Consider the following 21602-nt stretch of genomic DNA (forward strand, 5'->3'; position numbering starts at 1 on the left):
CATCTTTGTCCTCTATACCTGGACTGCATGAGCATTCTTCCAGCCCCCAGTGAAGAGTACCTGCGCTTTCAATAAAACAGCTTCACTATTAAAGTTTTTGCCACGTATTTGTCATCCATAGTCAGCGAGAAAAATTGATAGAGCTGGGGGATTGTCTAATAAAGGATATATTAACTTTCAGTCCTCAAGATATTCCAAGCTTCCCCCCATGTACAGTGAGCTCATCGGAAAAGTATATGCCTGGACTTTATTACTCTGATCCCTCCAGACTTGTCTTCTCAGAACCATGACTTCAATCAGGATTTACTTGTGGTCATAAGTAAAATATCTCTCTCCCTGAGGCTTCCACCATTACGTCACTCGCATTTCTCTCAGCGCTGAGATAAATCACTTCGCCCGTGATCGCTAGATAACGCACCCTCCCATTGGACCATCCGCTTTGTCTCCTTAGCACCTCCGTTATGAGGAGAAACAGAGCTCGAGCTCATGCTGCCAATGTATGGACAACAAGTCGTGGAGAATCGCTCAAACAAAAACTAGAAAATTTTACTAAAGGACTCTGTGGAGGGTTACACCACAGGAGCAGCCTTGGTACCCGAAAATAGAACATTCTGTTTAGCGTAGATTAGAAGCTGGCATGTTTTTAAACTCTTAAGCTTTTCAAGGATAAAATGCTGGTGTCTGACTTATCACAGAAAGGGTGTAAAACACTAAAAGAGTCAGTTGTCTCAGGGTCACAGAACTCCCACTCGAGCTTTCCCATAATCAACTAATAGCTATGACCGCTTTTATTATTACAAGGCAGCAAGCTGATTTCTACTTTAAGTCTTTGAAGGGGCCACTGGTGCTCTCTGTCTGTGTGTGCTGGCTGCCTGGGTGTTCTCCCATCGAGAATGTGTCCGCAGTCCAATCACAGACTCTCTAGTGACTCGCGGTTCTGTGGTCAGTCCCCATGTTCTGTCTTATCCATCACAGTTGACTGCCCTTCTTTGCTCACTGTAGCTGCTTTGAATCCAGAACAATAGATCCCTGTGGCTGTGTTTGACTTACTAGCTATTCCACTGTGGTTTAGAAGCAGTCACCAAAGACCTACTGTTAAAGGGCTGGCCACAGCCTGTGGTACCACTGAGAGGTGAAGAAACCTAATTCATGGACCTTATAAGAGTAAGTCAGACCACTGAGGGACGATTAGGATCCAGACCCATAACCCTGGCCCTACTATTGCTGCTCAGTGACAAAGTGAGCAACCTCATTCTGCACATGCCTCAGAATGTCTGAGCCTCACTCCAGATCCCAAAACGATGGAGTCAACTGATCGTGGACTGAAATAACCCTCTGCCTTTTAATTTTATTTTCTCATGTATTCTGTCACAACAATCGATGGTAACTAACACACACACACAGATCCTTAGTCGCCCCTCTCTCTTCCTGTCCTCTTCGAATCATGGACGCCTTCACTATTACCCTGGGTGCTCAGATGCTTTCAACTTCATATTTGGCTTTGACCCCTAACTTTCAACATTCTCCACCTCTACAGGATGAATTAATTTCTCAACAGACCTCTGGTTTCTCTGCCTTGGGAAAAACATAACAAGGCAGTCACTAACATCACCACTGCATGTCTCTTCCCCTCGTTACTCATCTCAGGCCTCAGCAAAGAGCTATGAACTCCTGATCACACACACTGGATGCTCACACACATCCAATGAAGTAGCATTCTCTCATTCTTACCTTCAAAACATACCTAAAAGTGTGCAGAGTAGATGATTGCAGAAGTACTGCTAATTTTGTAAGTATGTAGCATCATGGGTAAATATATTTTTAAAATATCTTAAATAAAAATAAATATATTGGGGCCTGGAGAGATGGCTCAGCAGTTAAGAGCACTGGCTGCTCTTTCAGAGATCCTGAGTTCAATTCCCAGTAACCACATGGTGGCTCACAACCATCTGTAATGGGATCTGATGATGCCATCTTCTGGTGTGTCTGAAGACAGCTTCATTGTACTCATGGAAATAAAATAAATAAATAAATCTTTAAATAAATAAATATATTTTAAAGGCCTCTAACTACAGTACTGAGGGATCCAATGTTCCTTTCTGGACCCCACATACACATAAACACACACATATGTATATACTCATTCATATACATACATACATACATACATATATTATACATAATTAAATCATCATACAACACAAAATGGGATAAACACAAAAATATCAAGAAGTTGATGACAGCTATCAGGAGGTAATATATAGGCAAAGATTCATTGTACTGTTCTATTTGTGAGCCTGTGTGTCTGAAAACCCAACGATGACAATAGTTAAGATGATGATAATGATGATGATGGTGGTAGAGAGATAGATAATTGAAGAGAGATGGATAATTGTTAGGTATAGTCGATTTATAGGTATAGTTGATTGATAGGCAAATTAAATACACATAAATAAATAGATAATTGATAGATTTATTGATTGGCTTTTGAAACACATAAATAAAATAAATAGGTGATTAATAGATATATAGAAAGATAGATGATAGGTAAATAGATGATAGATAGATAATATATCAATAATAAAGGATAGATAGAGAGACAGACAAGCCTACATAGCTTACAGCCTTCACTGATGTAACCAAAGTCTATGACACTGCCATCTCACCTGGACATGACTTGTCTTCCTCTTGCGTCCAGTATCTTTGTAGCATCCAGAGAATTTTCTGTTAACTGGACAACTTTCCCGTGGAAAGCCTCCATGGCCTCTCACGACTTATAACATAAAACTGAAATTGGCATTCTTCACTCTTACCTATAAGAATTGGCTCTTGTCTGAGCACAGTGGCTCATGCCTATAACGCCACCACTTGGGATACTGAAGCAGGAGGATGACCACAAGTTTGAGATCAGCCTAGGTTACATAGTGAACTGAAGATCAGCCTGGGCTGTAGAAGGAGACCTTGTCTAAGATATGAAAACAACCACTGATTCTTGTTTGTCCCTCAGAACTCCCATCCCTGATGGAGACCTTATCATCACCCAGCTCATTTCCAATCTGGGGCGAATCCTACTTCTATCAAGAGGCCATTATATCCACCTACCTGCACGAGTGATCTGCCTCCAACCCCCACCCAGGGCATTCAACCCCAATAACTAGCACCTCAGTTCCAATTGGTGCTGACCACATGTGCATGGGTATGGAGCCATCTGCTGGGGCGTAGGGAACCTGAAATCACATTGTTTACTTAAACAACAGTCTTTCCCACTGGGAAGGGGGCTAAGGCTGTGTCTAGCCGCTTGTTTCTGCATCCGTAACATGTAGAACCATACCTGACATCCTGTGAGTTTGGGAGATATTTGCCGAGTAGAGATTTGAGTGAAGTAGCTGTGTGTGTAGTCACTCATGCTGTGTATCTATTTCGCTCTGGAGTAAAGGTGAGAGATACTTTCATAGGACTATTCTTGCTAACAAGACCCTGAGACATTATAACAGAGATAATAGGAAGAATAGCAAGGAGTGATGGGCAGGGTGAGTGGTTAAAACACAAAACATAGCAGGTTGGACAATAAGAGCATTGTTTTTTAAATAATGCACTTCGGAGAGTCAAGCTGCACCTCCTATGAGATAGCTCACGTCCTTCTTCTCAGGCTCCACTGCCTCTGGGATAATCTGTGTCTTGGGATGCTAGCTGGAAAAAGTAAGTGCATTTTACTGAATTCCACAAACACAGAGCACTCACTATTGTCCAAGCTTGACCCCAGCGAGGGAGAAACCCGATGTGGTATCAGTCAGTTCTGAAGAGGCTGACAGGAAGGAATACTGAAGAAGACTGACTTCTACAACGATGTGCACGCGAGCCGTGGCAGCATTGGTCATTGCCACAGCAGCACAAAAAGACTCTAGTGACCATTCTACCTGCCTGGCACAGGCACTGGGGAGATGTCCAGGTAGAGTGGTACAAGAGGGAGTCCCTGGAAATGGGAGAGCTGGAAAGAAAGAACACGCTGCAGTTGTGTAAGGCCAGTGTTCCAGTGCAGCCAGAGGTGGTCCAAGAAAGACTACACCAGTCAGAGGCTTTCAGTGGCATAGAGTGGGTGGGAATGTTTTAAGCTAGGAATGTATTTGAGATGTACTATTTTGCGGGAAGGAAATAGAGAGGAATATGCCTGGGAGCAACGGCTATTCCGACTTGAGAAGCATCAGCCAAACCTCACACTAAGCCGGCAGAAATCCCAAGGTGTACAACATTGCTTCCCACTAGAGGAATTCTTTTAGAAGACAATATTTAAAATGTATCACCCAGCAGAATAGAAAGAAATACAGGGCAATATTAAATGATGAGTATAAATGGGTAAGCCACACAAAAAAAAATTAAAAACAGCTAATAAATATGTTCAAAAACACCATCACTAGAAATCAGGTGGGCAAGGTGGATCTGCACACTTAACAGCCAGGTTTTTAAGAAGCTAATACTCAAAGTCACGGTGATGCTGTTGGAAAACTACACTCATCAGTTCAGACATGAGAGTGAGTTCACATAAGCTTCCTGGAAATGAATTCAATAATATGTTTTAATAATGCCTCAGCCCTTCCTTAAAGAGGCTTCTCTTTGTAACAGAGACCATTAAATAAAAATAAAACAGTTGATCAAAATGCTGGAAGTAAGGGACTGTGCCACCTGCCCCAACTGATAGCCACCACCTTACTAAGCCAGCATAGTCCTCAACCATATTCTAAATATCTGTCCTTATGCCCACAATCAGTGTAGCTCTCATCCCCCATCAAGGAAATGACTCTTTGTAACAGATGAAGACCAATACAGAAAGCCATAACCAATCAAAGTGCAGAGCTGTAGAGCCCAGTCCCAGTGGATACATCCCTAATTCAACTTCCCCACCTAAGGCTCTGGGAATACGGCTGGGGATGGGCCAGAAAGATTGTAACAACCAGAGAAACAGGAAGTCAACTGTGAGATTGTGTCTCCTAAAACTGTCATGGAAGCTACACCATGAAGTCTCAGCGACACTCAACCTCAACAGGGACAATGCCAACATGCTAACAGGAAGGGGAAATGTCATGGGCCCCAACCCCACACAAGGGACTACAGGCAACTAAGAAATGCTGAGAGCACAAAGTCTTTCCCAGGGAAGAGTCTCCCTATTGGTTATCCAACACAAGATAGTCCCAAAATGATATACATAAAAGTAACATCATATACACTGAGCAGGTTGTATTTATATACTTGGGGAATATATATATATGTGTGTGTTTATGTATATGATATAAAAATTTAAATGTGATATATATAATATACATATATGTATATATCATATTTAAATTTTTAAATTATAAAATTTAATAAAATAAAATGTGTAAAAAATAATGTTTAATAATAATTAAAGAAAAAGGTCATAATTTTGAGAGTGAGTGGTTGGGTACATGGGAGGGGTTGGAGGGAGGAACAGGAAGGGGGAAATTGTGCAATGGTGCAATTATATTTTAATGTCTAGAAATAAAAAACTAACACAATAAATAAAGTTTAAAAGAAAAACAAAACCCCTTGAATCTGCAGTTTCAAATCTCCACTGTTCTCAAATGTTCTCTAACACGACTGCTGAATACTATTTTCCTGTCCTTCATTGTCTCTCATCTCCAAGGTGCTTTGGTCCTCGACCTTAAAAGGAGACTCAAGAAGAGACACACTGCAGTCCGGAGAGAAAGGAGAAGAAAGAGAAGGACGAAGAATCAGCAGTTAGTCTCTAAAACAGAAAGGGTGTCCCTGCCAGGGTGAGAGCAGAAAGAGGGGCAGCCCTCAGCCACACAAATTAACGCACAAGAAAAAATAAAAGCCTTTTGAAATTTCCTTTTGTAATGAAGGGTTGGGTGTAGAAGAAAAAAGACAACCAAGGAAATGCTCACTGAGCTGTCCCTGGGGCCAGAAGCAGCTCAGAAGCTGGGCATCTTGTGGCACAGGAAAGAAGGGTGCATGCCCCTTTTTCTATTTTTAATTTGTCTTTTTCTTATATCGTTAAGCATATATTATACTATTTGTTTCATTAAACTTTCAGTGAGAAAAAATTATACGGAAGAAAGCAAACCGCCTTCCGAAATGAGGCACAGAGCAGTTTAAGTCTGGGCTCCGTGATCCCAGACCGTAATTCTACTGTGCAAATGTTTAAAGAGACGACGCCCCTCGACCGCTGATGGAGACAGTAAACAGACTGCGATCAGGGCCAGTTAATTTCCAACAGACACTTAATAACTAAGTCTAGAAAGGGTGAGTAGGGGACAAGTCTTTCCTTCTGGCAGAAAACTTAATATTTTTTATATTCCAAAACTATTTACAGTTCATATGGTTTCCAGACCCCCTCTCCCGAAGCAAGGGCCTCATCCTCCTGCCTGAGTGCCTCGGCGCTCCACATGTGACTCTTTAGGCAGCCAGCCAGGAGAGCATTTGATTTGAAATGAAGCCTTAAATTTAGCAGTGTGAAAGGGAGGCCAATCTGAACACACATGCCTGGGAGGGACAAGGACACCAGATGGGGCCGAAACAAACTATCACCGGCCAATTCAGAAAGCCTCGCTAGGACGGCAAGGTCTGTGCAGGCCCCGAGGGCCATCTCTGCCCTCCATGCCAGCGTCTAGAGCCAGCCAGACGGGTAAGTTTGCCTGTCTGGCGTGGAGCACCAGTCTTGCTTCGTTCTTTGGAGTCCACTTCGTTCCTCCAGCAATGTTCAGCTGCTGTCTCTTGGGATCTCCTGCACTTCTTATTTTAGTAACTGGTCAATTGCACCTGAGAGTCGTCTCATCAGCGAGGGCATTTCCAAGCTTCTTTTGTCTTCAGATCTAATTTAGAAGTCGCTAGGCTGCTTTAGATGTTTTCTAGACTGTGGTAACAAATCACCCCGGATATGTGGCTTAAAGGAGCAGAATGTTATTCTTTCTATTAGCAGGGTGTCTGCAAGAAAGGAATCCCTTTCTTGGGAGAGGGTCTGTCTGCTTTCCCTGCTAGCTTCCAGTGGCCCTTGAGTTCCTCCCTGTGGGGCTAATTAGCTCGAGTGTGTGCCCCCTATCCCTACCCTCCTCCACTTCCTCCTCCTCCTTCATACTTCCCTCTCTTCTCAATCTCAAGACACTTGTGGTAGAGTCTAGGACATTCTCTGATCCAGGGTCATCTTATCTCAACATCTAAATTATACCTGCAAAAATAAACAAGTCTATTCCAAATAAGACCACGCCCATGAGTTCTGTAGGTCGGGAGTAGACAAGCTACCAGCACAGTAGAGCATAGACAGTCACAATTGTATCTGAAAAGAACACTGCACAGAGGAATAGAACAGAAAAAGCAAAAACAAGGGAGACAGAAAGAACAGTAGAATGCGTCAAGTTACCATGGATCTGGGAAGCAAGGTCAAGAGTAACTTCTATATCTTACTCATAATCTTAATTTTCTAATGTCTCTATCCATAATACACTGGTCATATGCTAATTTAAAATTCATGGGCACAATGAGCCCATCTAGCGTATCTCAGGCAGAATGAGCCAATAGTAGAAACTTTCAGTGAAGAAAACTTTATTCAGATGGATAATCAACCAAATACTATCAAAACATTACTTCAGTATAGACAACCTTTGAGCTTGGATTGGAACCAAACTACATTTCTAAAGTTAATATTCTCACTTCCCAAGATCTCTGGAGCTTGGGTTTTCAAAGGGGAATCTGAAACCTCAACCTATCACTTTTTGTAAGGGAGAAAACAACCCAAATGTTAGGGATTACAGTAGAGCCTGCTGCATGTGTAACTCTCATTGTCATCTATAATAAGAGAACTGGTTACAACAGCAATGGGGTCCAACTGGAGCCAAGAAAGATTCGAGCCATCCCGAATGGCAAGGGGAGGCTCACATGATGAGCCCCAGATGCTGAGGAAAGACCATGGAGCCAGCAACACTGGGCACAGACACTGAAGGACAAAGAGTAAAGGCCAGAGACTAATTCTGAGGTGGGGAAGAGCTGGGTTCCCACATTGTTGTTGAGGGGTGTGTGGTGTCAACCTCCTCTACATAACCTAGGGTCAATATTGTGTGAGGCTCTTTGAAGGAACTTTAACAGTTCTCTGGGTTATATAAACCTTAAGAGAAAATAGGACTGCTACTAAAAACTCCATGTGCAGTTTTGAAAGTGTTACAACACCCTATTATATCAAGATGCACCTCATTTGGGGAAATAGTTGCCCTTTCAGAATTCAACCCTGAAAAATTCTATCTATGCAGCATCATTGGTTATGATGGAAAATTGTTATATTAACTAAAACGACTTTGCAGCTTGTGTACAGAAGTCAGCCCTTTGGCAAGCAAATCCTTCTGTCTGCAAAGCTGGCAAACACAAACTGCCCGAGAAATGGCTGAGCCAAGACTTTTTTTTAAAAAGCGCAATTAATTTTTTGAAAGTGAAACTTTTTGAAATATTTTTATTGTGAATTAGAAACATGAGGTAAAGATGAATTTTATTTTTATACTTCGCTGAATCCAAATAGCACTTCAAACTATTCCTATTGCTTTACTTCTGAACTCATTGTTAAGTCCATGAAAGAATGTCTCATTGAAATTGCTTTTGAAAACCAGAAAGATTCTTCTCCTCAAGTTCCCCTTTAAAATATGCAATTTTTTTATGTGATCACAATGGTGTGACCATAATGTAATCATATGTGATCACAATGGTGGCACCATATGTAATCACATGCAACCACAATGATGTGTCCTTAAAGTAATCATATGTGATCACAATGGTATGACCATATGTAATCATACGTGATCACAATGGTGTGACCATAGTGTATAAGCAATCTAGGAGGCTGGAGATGAAAGTACTCAGAGTATCTTCTCGTGTAAACCAAAAATCTCCATTCCAGTCAAAGTAAAATGGCATAGGTCAATGTAGGGAGCATCAATTCTCCCATGTATCCAGAGTCCCGCTCTTCCATTTAGAAGACACAGAGACACATGCTCAGTGTGTACCAGCAGCCGACACGCTAAGCTCAGTGGTGTTTGTGTTTGGTTGTTGTTGCAGATTCTCAACTAAAAAGTACAAGAACCTACCAGGAAACATTACAGAGGGGGAGGGCAGAAAGAACATGAGAGTCAGAGGATAGGGGAAATGTGCAGTACAAAGATGTCTGCTGGAAGTGCCACAGCCATTGCACTCATGAACTCCCTATAGCAGTCTTTATCTGCACAAGACCTGCATAAGACTGGGCCTCCGAGAGGCCATCATTCATAGGGGTGGATGGATTTACTGATGAATTCTACAAAATTTTCAAGAAAGATTTAATACTAACACTTCTCAAACATTCCTATAGAATAGTCAAGGAACACAAACAAAGAAAGAAAACTGCAGACCAATCCCTCTAAGAGACAGATCCCTCAGCAAAATGGTCTTAGACTGAATTCAAGTCATCACAAGCAAGATGACTTCATCCCAAGAATACAAGATGGGATCAACATAGCAAATCCAAAAATGGAATATACCACATTAACAGACTTAAGACAGAAATTATGTGCTCTTCATCATAGTTGCAGTAAAGGCATTTGACAAAGTTCAACAATTTTCCTGATAAAAAGCTCTGGTGACTGAAGGGCAGTGAGGGTGCATGCCTTTAGTCCCAGCACTAAGGAGGCAGAGGCAGCTGGATCTCTGAGTTCAAGGCCACCCTGGTCTACAGAGTGAGTTCCAGGACAGCCAGGGTTACACAGAGAAACCTTGCCTGGAGGAAGGGAACTGATGAAACCACAAGTAGGCAGAAGACAGCTCTACATACGAAAGGCTACACATGGCAAGCCTCTGGCCAGCATGACACCAATTCCTTAGACTCTGGCGCAAGATGCGGGCACCCATTCCCTCCAGGCTTACTCAACACAGAGTACTGTAGGAAGGCAAGATATGAAACAAAACACAAAGGGAGTAAAAACTAAAAAAGAAGAAATTAAATTATCCTTTCTACAGACAATAAAATTCTATACTTAAGACTCCAATGAACTCCATCAAAGAACTCTTGAAGCTGATAGTTTCAGGAAATTTGCAGGATACAAGGTCAATATGAGTAATCAATAATTTTTATATGCACTAACAACACTTTCTGAAAAAGAATGTCCATTCTTGATAACTCAAAAATACACAGGGATAGAGCTAAGCAAAAAGAGAGACTTTAAGACACTGACAAAATTCAAGACAACGGACAATGGGAAGACTTCTGTGTTCCTGGATTTTCAAGATTCATACTGGGAAAATGACCATCCTACCAAAAAGAATCTACTGATCTACCAATGTCCCAGTGACATTCTTCAGCAATCTAGAAAAAAAATCTAAATTCCATATGGAGATACATTTAGCCAAAGCACTTCTAAGCAGAAAGAACATACCCAGAGGCATCCCATTGCTTGACCTCAAACTACAGATCCACAGTGATAAAGACAGTGTGGTGTTAGCAACATAAAAACAGCTGTGTGAACCAACGGGGCCTAATAAAAGACCCATAGATAACCCACGCAGCTACGGTCACTTCACTTTTGACAAAGGAATCAAAAACACTCACTGGGGAAACAGACAGCCTTTCAATAATGTTGTCAAAACTGGATATCTGCCTGAAGAGGAACGGAAAGAGATCCATATGTTTCACCAGGCACAAAAATGATCATTCCTAGCTGGATCAATGAGCCATGACGAGGTACACATGCACAGTGGAATTTCATTTAGCCCAGAAGAAAAATAGAAAATTACTTTTGCCGGAAAATAGTTAGAACGGAAAGCACTTTCTTGGGGTTGTTTTTTTTTTTTTTTCAATATTTACTTTATTCTTAAATAACTGAAACCAGTAAAGCAAAGCACAGAGGAAACATTTCAGAATACGGATATAAGCAACACATTTCTGAATGGAATGTCAATCACCCCCAAGAACTGACAAGTAGGAATCCGTGAAATTAAAAAGCTCCTGCAAAACAGAACCACCAACAGAACAACCAGAAGGCCTACAGATTGGGGGAAACCTTGTGATCTGTGCCTCAGAAAGGGGGCTGATGCCAAGAATATATAAATAATTACACAAATTAAATAGCAAAAATCCCACTGATCAATAAATGGGACACTTCTCTGAAGAAATGCTTTCTAAAAGAAGAGCACAAACAGTCAATAAATACTTTTTAAAGTGTATTACATCTCTAGCCATCAGAGTGAAGCAAAACTAAACTAACATGAGGTTCCCTCTCACCCTAGTCAGAATGGCCATCATCGAGAAAATCAATGACAGTGGATGCGAATGAGGACGTAGGTCTTGAGAACTCTCGCTCGCTGTAGACAGGAGTGTGAACTAGTGGGATCCCTGTGGAAAACATGTTGTGGCTTTGCAAAAGACTGAAAATAGAGCTTCTATAGGGCCCTGCTGTCACACTCAGGCATGTACCCAAGGTCTCTGTGTGCTACCACAGAGATATCTGCACAGGCATGTTTAATACTGCTAAATCTACAGTAGCTAAGAAATGAAGTCACGCTCTACATCCATCAACAAAACAATGAACCATGACAGTGGGGTACTGTGGTGCTTTGAGAACGCTTGGCCCATGAGAAGTGGCACTATTAGGAGGTGTGGTCTTGTTGGAAGAAGTGTGGTCATGTGCAGGAAGTGTGTCACTGTGTGGGCAGGCTTTGAGGGAGTTCTCAAGCTCCACCCAGTGTAGGAGAGAGCCTCCTTCTGGCTGCCTTCGGATCAAGATGTGGAACTCTCAGCTCCTCCAGCACCGTCTACGTGCGCACTGCCATGCCTCCCACCTTGATGATAATGCACTGAACCCCTGAACCTGTAAGCCAGCCCCAATTAAATGTTGACCTTGGAGTTGCCTTGGTCATGGTGTCTCTTTACAGCAATGAAAACCCTAACTAAGACAGGTACATATACACATGGAATTTCATTTAGCCTAGAAGAAAAATAGAATTATGCAATTTGCAATCCAATGATTGGAAATGGAAGCTTACTTTCTTCAAGTTTTTTTCAATATTCATTTTATTCTGCATGTCAGAGTGTTTTGCTTACATGTATGTGTGTGCCTGATGCATGCAGAAGGCACTGGATCTCTTGGAATTAACTGGGATTTGAACCTTAGGCTCTCTGCAATAACAAGTGCTCTTAACCACTGAGCCATTTCTCCAGCCCTGAAATTATTCTCTTTTAATAATTATTTTATTATTCTTAATCATGTGGGCATATGAATACAAGTGTCCTTAGAGGTCAGCCGCATTTGATCCCTTTAGAGCTAAAGTTACAGGCAGTTGTGAGTTGCCAGTTGTGAGTTCTGGGGACTCATTTGCAAGAACAAATGCTCTTAACCACTGAGCCACCTCGGTCTTTCTGTTTATCCAGTCTCAGTGGCTAAGACAAATCTGTATGTCCTCCCTCATATGTGGACCCTAGCCTCTAACCGTTAGCCATGTGTGTCCAGATGGGAGTAGATTCGGGTAGAGCCCAAAAATGAAGGAGCCTATGAGGCTGGGAAAACAGAGAAGCTTTAAAAGAGGATGTTGGGGAAGGCAGTAGAACACTTGGAACAGGAGGATGCTGGAGGTGAGAGAGTACAGTGGGAAGGGGGCAGGAAAAATGGAGAATCGTGCAAATGGAACATGTCTGAAAAATACAGAAAACTATTACTGCATAAGATAGTTCAGAAAATTCATTAAAAATTTAAAAGATATGAAGAGTGTTCCATGCTGAAAAAAAAAAGTAAGATAAAAGGAAACATTGGAAGGGATCTTGAAGGTTTCCTTCCCAATTCTTTAGTGTTTTCCCTTTTGTTTGGTAACAACAAACATGCTCATGTCTGAATCACTGCTGATGTCAGTACTGCTTCCATGAATGGTATTTATTGATGCATGAATATAATATGAGGGAAATTCATGCTACTGTGGAAAATGTTCTAAATTCAACTATGGGAGGCATATAAAGGCCTATCGTTGCTACTTATTTGGTACTACAATATCAAAGACACGTCTGTGTTCCACAAAGGAAACTCCCAAAGAATTTGCTAAGTGTGAAAAAGACCCATGAAACAATGATCAAACTATACTTCAACTTCCAATGCGTTAAAGGACAGAAATATTCCATTAAAATACAAAGCTACCAATCGTTTAAAAAAAACCCAAAGCAGGCTGGAGAGATAGCTCAGAGGTTAAGAGCACTAGCTTCTCTTACAGAGGTCCTGAGTTCAATTCCCAGCAGCCACATGGTGGCTCACAACAGACTATAATGAGATCTGATGCCCTCTTCTGGCCTAGAGGCATATATGCAGGCAGAACACTGTATATAATAAACAAATAAATAAATAAATAAATCTTTAAGGGAGGGAAGGAGGAAGGGAGGGAGGGAGGAAGGAAGGAAGGAAGGAAGGAAGGAAGGAAGGAAGGAAGGAAGGAAGGAAGGAAGGAAGGAAGGAAGGCAGGCAGGCAGGCAGGCAGGCAGGCAGGCAGGCAGGCAGGCAGGCAGGCAGGCATGCATGCATGCAGGCCAAGGAACAGTTTCTTACTTGCTATTAATGAGCACCTCAGACTGCCGGTTATTCACTTGATTATCACTCTTGTGACGGAACTGAAAAAATAAAGTTTAAGAAAGACCGTCTTAAGTCACTCTTTGTCAATCCTAACAGCAACACTGGGCATATGTCGAGTTCATCTGTTTGGACAATGTTGCTGTCCAAATATGAGCATAGCTTGCACTTACTGCGAGCAGAGTTCCATGCACAGCTAACCAGCGCTCACCCTCCTACGTCTCACCCTGGCACACACGCATCACCGAATCTTCTGTGTGCACTTATATGCATGCATATGCTGCATGCTAGACCCACAACTCTAATCCTTGTTACATCTCTAGTTGCTTCTAAGAACACAGCCTGACATTTGCCTCATAGACCAGAGAAGACCTACACCGGTTTTGAGAACTTTCACCAGGAACTGGACGTTCTATTCCTCACAGGTGCACTCTGTACTTGCAGCTCAGTCTGCCCTGTGGTTTTCCTAAAAGCTGAGTAATTGCTTTTAACAACCTATATTTTATTCTTCAGAAATCTGAGTTGTTAACAGTGATATTATGCAACACCACCCACTTAAAACAGAAATCAGAATGAAATACTGAATTATACTTGGCATGATGTTTTATGACCAAGTAAGTGATCAGACTTCATATTGTTTGCTCCAGCAAAGTAAGTGTCTTATATCTCTAGGGACAATCCAAATATTAGGAGCTTTGCTTTAGGCTCTGAAACTGGAAGCCATTCAGAACCAGATACACAAACACACATGTACACACATCATACTTGTGTCAGACTTTCTCTTTTTCAACCTCAGATGTCATAGTATCAATGTGTACCTTGAAATTCTTTAATCACTTTATTAGGGGACAGACACATACCACATCAAGCGTTATACACTTGTGTGTGGCCAATTTTAGATGGCTCATATCAAATTATGGATTTATTTTAAAAAATTATACACACAACTGTGAAGGAACATCACATAAGTTAATTACAAGCCTTCCTCGCTGTCTCACACTTGACCACTCTTTAGCCCCACTGGCTAGGTCTCTGTTTCCATAAAGGTAGACATTTGGTTAAAATGGGAACACCCGGCATTCTCAGGCATGAATACTCACATAGTCGTCGGTGGCATCCTTGACAGCTGTCATCGAGATCACCAGGACCAGGGGCACGATGGTGGTGAACCATGTCAGGGAAGAGATTTCTGGAATAAGCTGAAAAAGCAACATTTTCAGCCGTTTAAGATTTTTTAAATTGGAAACGCATCCCTTTCCAAACTTTGTCAATTCATTGCGTAAGACTTGCAGAAATCAATGAGATTATGTTCAGGTAAGAGGATTCAACTGTATGCATTCAATTGCAGAACATTTTGAGAAATAGCTTTATGCCAGCTTCCAGACTAGTTAAAATAAGATTAAAACGTAAAAAGCGGGCTTTTTGAGCTCTTTCTCGGACACACATCTTCCAGCTGGTTACTACATTGTCGCTGGTCCCTCAGCTTCTCTTCTTAGTCTTCAGGAAGTTACCAGAAGGAAGTTAGCTCCCGTCAAAACACTTGCTAGAGAGCCTTTGATCGCCTGCCTTAGAAAGGGGTAGCCAGGTATTCGCATCTTAAATTGGATGCTCTGAAAATCTGAGTTAGTTTCTGTGCCAGAATGACTTGTATGAACTCCTGGCTATGTCTCCACATTCACGATGCTTTCCCTACAGGGCACGGAATGCACTGTGAGTCAGAGCAACCTGCAGCGCTGATACCAAGTCCTTACGTTTCCTGCCCCAGTTTCACAGCTGAGGCATCTAAGGTGTTAAAAATCCCAGCAAGCACACACACTGCTAAAATATGTACCTAGGTCCCTGACTCCCACACTAGTCCCGTGTGTCTCCACCTCGAGTGCTACTACCTAAGACGGACGAGCATGCAACCCTATCAGACAAATGTGGTTGGTTTGTGTCTTAATCAGATTGGATTCACTTGGAATCTGTTTCGGGCTGTCAGGCAAGAAATGGTCCAGTAGACACAGTCATGGGGTGGAGATCAAGCCCTACAAACAATTCAAAACTAAATCAGTTTTATATAATAAATTCTGCACAATTTCTTAAACCTAAAAAAAAAAAAAACCCTGAGTGTTAATTAATGACATAAGCCCCAGCATCCTGCAACACACGTGGTGACTGCAGGTCAAATAAGCAACCAGAAGATCCAAGGTCAAGGCTTCCCAACACAGAGGACTGAGCAATGCCCAAGGATATAGAAAGTTAATTACAAGGGGTTGGGGATTTAGCTCAGTGGTAGAGCGCTTGCCTAGCAAGTGCAAGGCCCTGGGTTCTGTCCTCAGCTCCGAAAAAGAAAAAAGAAAAAAAAAGAAAGTTAATTACCCTGACTTGACCATTACATACTGTGTTGTATAATCTGAATTCTCACACTATACCTCATAGATATGTATAGTAGTACATGTTAATTCAAATAAAAATAACTTAAAGAGACACAATAAGAAAACAAAGCAAAGGGTTCCTGGAGACACAACAGAAGCACCTGGTGAGCAGCAGAAGACCCCGATATTGCTCCCCGATCGCTAATCCATTGCTTTACATATCATCTCCCCTTCACAGCTCCCAGACATTTGTCAATAAATGATATTAAACACAGCCACCTCAACCGTCCCTTCCAAATATAAAAAACAAAAGCCTAAGACTGTAAAAATGCTGTGAAAGGCCGCATCAAAAATCCAAAAGCAATTTTATGACACTGGAAGGAGAGACCGAGAGCTCTATTTCCTTTTATGAATAATAGCAACTTTTCATTCATTAGGTTCTTTTGGTTGGTTAGTTTCATCTGGTCTCATCTGATTTGATCTGGTTTGGTTTTTTGCACAAGAAATATCCAATTATTCTTAACTATATCATTTTTTTTCTCAGAGGGATTTCAAACCCTCTAATCTCAGTTCTTTTATTTTTATTAAACTGACTTCATTCTGGCCAGTGTCTTGACACCTGCTCAAGACAATAACTGCACAGGAGACAACAGAAACTGAGGAAATTAAAAAAGTCATCAGATCCTACTACAAAAGCCTATACTCGACAAAACTGGAAAATCTGGATGAAACGGACAATTTTCTAGACAGATATCAGAATACCCAAGATACAATCCACAGACCACATGAAGCTCAAGAAGAAGGAAGACAAAAGTGCAGATGCTTCAGTCCTTCATAGAAGGGAGAACAAAAATACACACAGGAGGACAAATTGTGGAGCAGAGACTGAAGGAAAGGCCATTCAGAGACTGCCTTACTGGGGGATCCATCCCATATACAGACACCAAACCCAGACAATATTGAGGATGCCAAGAAGTGCATGCTGACAGGAGCCTGTTACAGCTGTCTCCTGAGAGGTTCCGTCAGAGCGTGACATATACAGAGGCGAATACTCGCAGCCAACCATTGAACTAAGAATGGGGTCCCCAGTGGAGGAGTCAGAGAAAGGACTGAAGGAGCTGAAGGGGTTTGCAACCCCATAAGAAGAACAACAATATCAACCAACCAGATCCTCCCCCACAGAGCTCCCAGGGACCAAGTCACCATCCCAAGAGAGCACAGGGATGGACTTATTTCTCCATCCGCATATGTAGCAGATGATGGTCTTGTTGGGCATCAATGGGAGGAGAAGCCCTTCGTCCTGTCAAGACTCGATGCCTCTGTGTAGGGGAATGTCAGAGTGGAGAGATAGTAGGAAGTGGGTGGGTGGGTGAGGGAGCACCCTCATAGAAGTGGGGGCAGGGGGAATAGCAGGTTTCTGGAGAGGAAACAGGGAACGGAAATAACATTTAAAATGCAAATTTAAAATATCCAATAAAAGAACAAAAAGACAGGGTTGGGGATTTAGCTCAGTGGTAGGCGCTTGCCTAGGAAGCGCAAGGCCCTGGGTTCGGTCCCCAGCTCCGAAAAAAAAAAGAACCAAAAAAAAAAAAAAAAAAAAGAACAAAAGACAATAACTGCATGAAATTCTTAAGCAACAGTGATTGACCTAGGAGACAGATGCAATCAGAGGTAATAGCAACAGAAAAGTGATATACATCCTCTCTCTCTCTCTCTCTTCCCCCCAATAGGAGTTGGAAAACTAGAAAGATAAGTTGTGAAGCTGGCTGGACCGCCAGATAGGTAGGACAGGACATGAATGTGGAAGAAAACAGAGAAAGAAAAGCCATATCCTACTGCAGTGGTTACTGTCTGCGAATTCAGTCACACCGTGGAATACACTCATCTTCTGCTGAAGCTAGTACAGATCTCTGGCACTTACAATGAAAATATTAACACATACAGTATTGAACTGAAGATCTTACACAGCGCTCCATCTAGATCTCACATGGTAGAGTCGTGTTCTTAGCTCTTACACACAGCACACAACCTAACCTGGATCTACCAACTTGTCTAATCACATCATATAAAACAGAAATGGAATAAATCATTGTCTGATAGGAACTATTGAGGTGGGTTTGAATCTTTCTTGATATATGCCCTTTTCTTCCCAAAACACTGATCAAAGTTGAAATTTCATTTAAGCCCAGTTTTAGTTAACTAGGGAAAGGGTATTGACTACTAATAAACCCCTCAAAATGATAAAAAAAACAGTCACACTACAGTGAAATAATATATCAGATATTTCTTTTATAAGTGCACGCAATGTATCATTGTTCTTAGATTGAAGGGAAATTTGACAAAGTCAGTCCCACAACTTCATAGTCTTAGGAGTGAAGCCCCACCCTGTTAATGTAGGAGAATGATGAGGAAAGGAAGAAGGCCATGAGTAGCAATTATTAGACTTCTATGTGATTCAAACAAAATTGAGATTCTTATATGGTTCAGATAAAGGTTCGTATTAAAAAGACCTAGGTGTCTAAGTCAATAAATGCACTGTTTTTGTTTTACCTATTCTTAGCCCTGCCTTGTTTTTAAAACAAAATGTAGTAATACCATTAAAAATATAATAAGAATAGTCTTATATAATCATGAGCGATTTAACAAAATAAATTAATGTATGTTCTAGAATTATAGAAATACTTTCAACAAATGGATAATGATGAAATACAGCTTAAAGATTACCTGTAGTATCAGAAGAAAAAGGAAATAGGCATTCGCCACCCTTTGGAACTGCTCAAATAAATTAATTGGCAAGAATGTGAGAATGTTGTACTTGGACGTGTGGATACGATTGTCCTGAAAAAGAAAAGGCATCATGTTAGTTTGTGTGGAGGCATTGCCCGTTCTAACTCTCACACATACCGAGCTGAGTGCAGTTGTTGACAACGCTTAGCTGTCTGAAGCTCCACAGCCCAAGACTTCCCCATTTCTTACGGTAACATTGTCCTAATGCTAGGCAAAAGGACTGAGTGCCACATCAGCCAGAGTCATGGGTCACATACAGTTGGCTTCTGAGACTTTTCTCCTCTTGTGTGGTCTTTGGTGGATATTGCAGGAGTGCCCACTGTGTTGCTTAAGGATCTCTGAGCTCATGCTGGATTTGCATTTAGATAATGATCTGTCTGATCTATCTCCCCAAAATATGATCCATTTGGGAAACTGACGAGGGATTTCTATGTCTGGAGATCTTCTGGGATGGGAACTCTACTGATTACAAGGTAGCCTGTCCTTAGTTTGGAAGGGAATTACTGGAAAAAATCTTTAATCCAAAAAAAGTAAATTTGTCTCACTGTACTCTCTTGCTCTGTGCCAACCAAGGAATGTCCCTCGGGTCTCCTAGACCAACTCTAAGGCCTTTCCTGGTGATGTAGTCCAGTATCTGAAGGCTGTTCACAGAACGTGCTACACCTTCTGTCTCTGATCCACAATCCCAAACTCCACAGCTTCTCCATGACTGTTTTATAACAATTCTTTTCTGGCCACCCCCTTCATAATCCACCCCAGCTTTTCTACATCTACAGAGTACCTACATCTAAATACTAAATACAGGCATGACTCAAAAATAGGACTTTGCTGTCATGTTTTCTGAACTCTCCTATTAACTCACGCTATCATTTCATTAGCGTTTTGGAAATTGCATCTCACTGTGTTTCCATGTTCAGTTTTAATCACCCAAAATGACCATTAGGTCATTTGTATAGAAACTACCATTATTTTAGTTTTCTTCCCTAAGCATTTACTTTTAATACTAACATAAAAAATCATGTGTCCTTAAACTATCATTTAACTTGTGATTCCTTCTTTGTGTCACCAGAAAACTTCAAATACATGCAATTTGTGTATTTCTTATAAAGCTAGAGACAAACACATTAAAAAGGACAAGACCATGGGAAAAGAAAACATTACTCAAACAATAGAACCTGGAAGACAGCCAAGGACCTTTCTATAGATTGATGTAAGCCTTCTATTCTGTTGTTATGTGAGATGCATGGGGCTGAGGAACAGCTTAGTTAGTAAAGCGTTTGCCTTACAACACAAGAGTTTGACTTCCACTCTCAGAGCCCATGTACAGAAGTGGAGGTGTGGGAAGGTGTCACTTGTAATCACTGGACAGTCAGCCTAGCCTACTTGTCAAGTTACATCCTTGAGAGTCCCTGCCTCAAAAACAACTAAGTAAAGAAAGGTAGATAGCACACATGTGTATATGCACACACACACACTATATATATATATATATATATATATATATATACTAGATATTGAGTATATTTTATTCATCTCAGAATGAATCTTTGAAAATATAATGAACATGTTATTTAATCACTTATAAACCCATTTATCTATGTTCCCATGAGAGTTAACTCTTATCTTGCTCACAAAGATAACATAGCAAGATTGAGGTAATAAGACATCATGAAATCAAAGCTTCCTGTTTTTTATTCCCCCTTCATAGAGTCTCTAACTTGCTCTTCCCCTCTCTGTGCTCCTCCTCATTCCTCCCATGATTGCTTTTACTTTCCTGCTCTCCATGGTGACTCTGGGTTATAATCTCCTCTAAAACTTTGGAGCCAGAAAACAGATGAGAAAAAATATGCAGCCCTTATCCTTCTGGATCTGCATGACCTCATTCAATATAATATTTTTAAGTCCCATCCATTTACCAGCAAATCTCGTGATCTAATTTTTCTTTACAGATGAGTAGCTTCATTGTGTATGTATATAAATACCACAATGGATGTTTGAAAAAGCTATGATGAATCATTATTTTATATTTACCTAAATTACATATAATACATACACGTGTATTCATATGTATATCATTTAAATGATGCTATACCAATTGGAATGATAATGCCTCCCCAAAGAACTATAGACTATCTAGCAAAAGTCCCAGCAACAGGCATAAAAAACCTCCTTTCAAGTTATCAATTAGAGAAGTTCAAGAGTTTGCCAAAACAATATAGACTATTGCTGCTGCCTTGGCTACATCCCAGAAATTGAGGATAAGGCCCTATTGCTGAGAGCATCATGTGCTTGGACACAAGACCTGGAAGACTTGGATTTGATCTGACCAGAAAACCTCCTCCCTGAGACTAGCTTTCATGGTACTTGGCGATACTGTACAGGCTGCCACGGGAGGAAAGCAGTGAAATGTTCTATGACCATAAGGTACGATGCCTATGAACCACAATACTGATCAGCATGGCGAGAAGGTTCTAAAGGTGCATTAGTGGCACTGATATCTCGGCAGTAACCAAGAGCTGTGGAACTGGACTTAAGGCTCACTGAGGCAGAGGGAAATTGTGCCTAGTAGTGCGGCCAGCCATCCTTCCAAGTTCAGGTAAGTGACTCCACTTCTCCCTTGGCAGAATGAGTATGAAGGCTGGCAGGTAAGTGGTCCACCATTCGGGAGCCTTCCAATTGGAAGGCAACATTGGGAGGAGAGCAAGGGAAGAGGAAATACTGAGGGGTTTTTGGTAGAGATGTTTAGAAGAGAAGAAAGGAGGATTCACTGGATGGTTTTAAGTTGAGAGGCTACCTGACAAGATTTTAAAAGATCACTGGGTGGGGAAGAAATTGAAGCAGACACAAAATTACCCGTGAGAAGAGTTCT

At 41.3% G+C, this 21602-nt stretch overlaps 1 protein-coding gene across 1 annotated transcript in view; it reads right to left on the reverse strand.

Annotated features, from left to right (window-relative positions):
* Atp8b4 (ATPase phospholipid transporting 8B4 (putative)) overlaps positions 1 to 21602 on the reverse strand; it is a 192105-nt gene that overhangs the window by 120668 nt on the left and 49835 nt on the right. Inside the window, exons 3-5 of the mRNA XM_032902598.1 lie at positions 18671 to 18784; positions 14690 to 14788; positions 13569 to 13630 (exon numbers count right to left, since the gene is read on the reverse strand). Coding sequence (XP_032758489.1) covers positions 13569 to 13630; positions 14690 to 14788; positions 18671 to 18784 — 275 coding nt within the window. The remainder of the gene's footprint in view (positions 1 to 13568; positions 13631 to 14689; positions 14789 to 18670; positions 18785 to 21602) is intronic.

This window comes from Rattus rattus, chromosome 5 (assembly GCF_011064425.1).
Source record: "Rattus rattus isolate New Zealand chromosome 5, Rrattus_CSIRO_v1, whole genome shotgun sequence".
Taxonomy (NCBI): domain Eukaryota; kingdom Metazoa; phylum Chordata; class Mammalia; order Rodentia; family Muridae; genus Rattus; species Rattus rattus.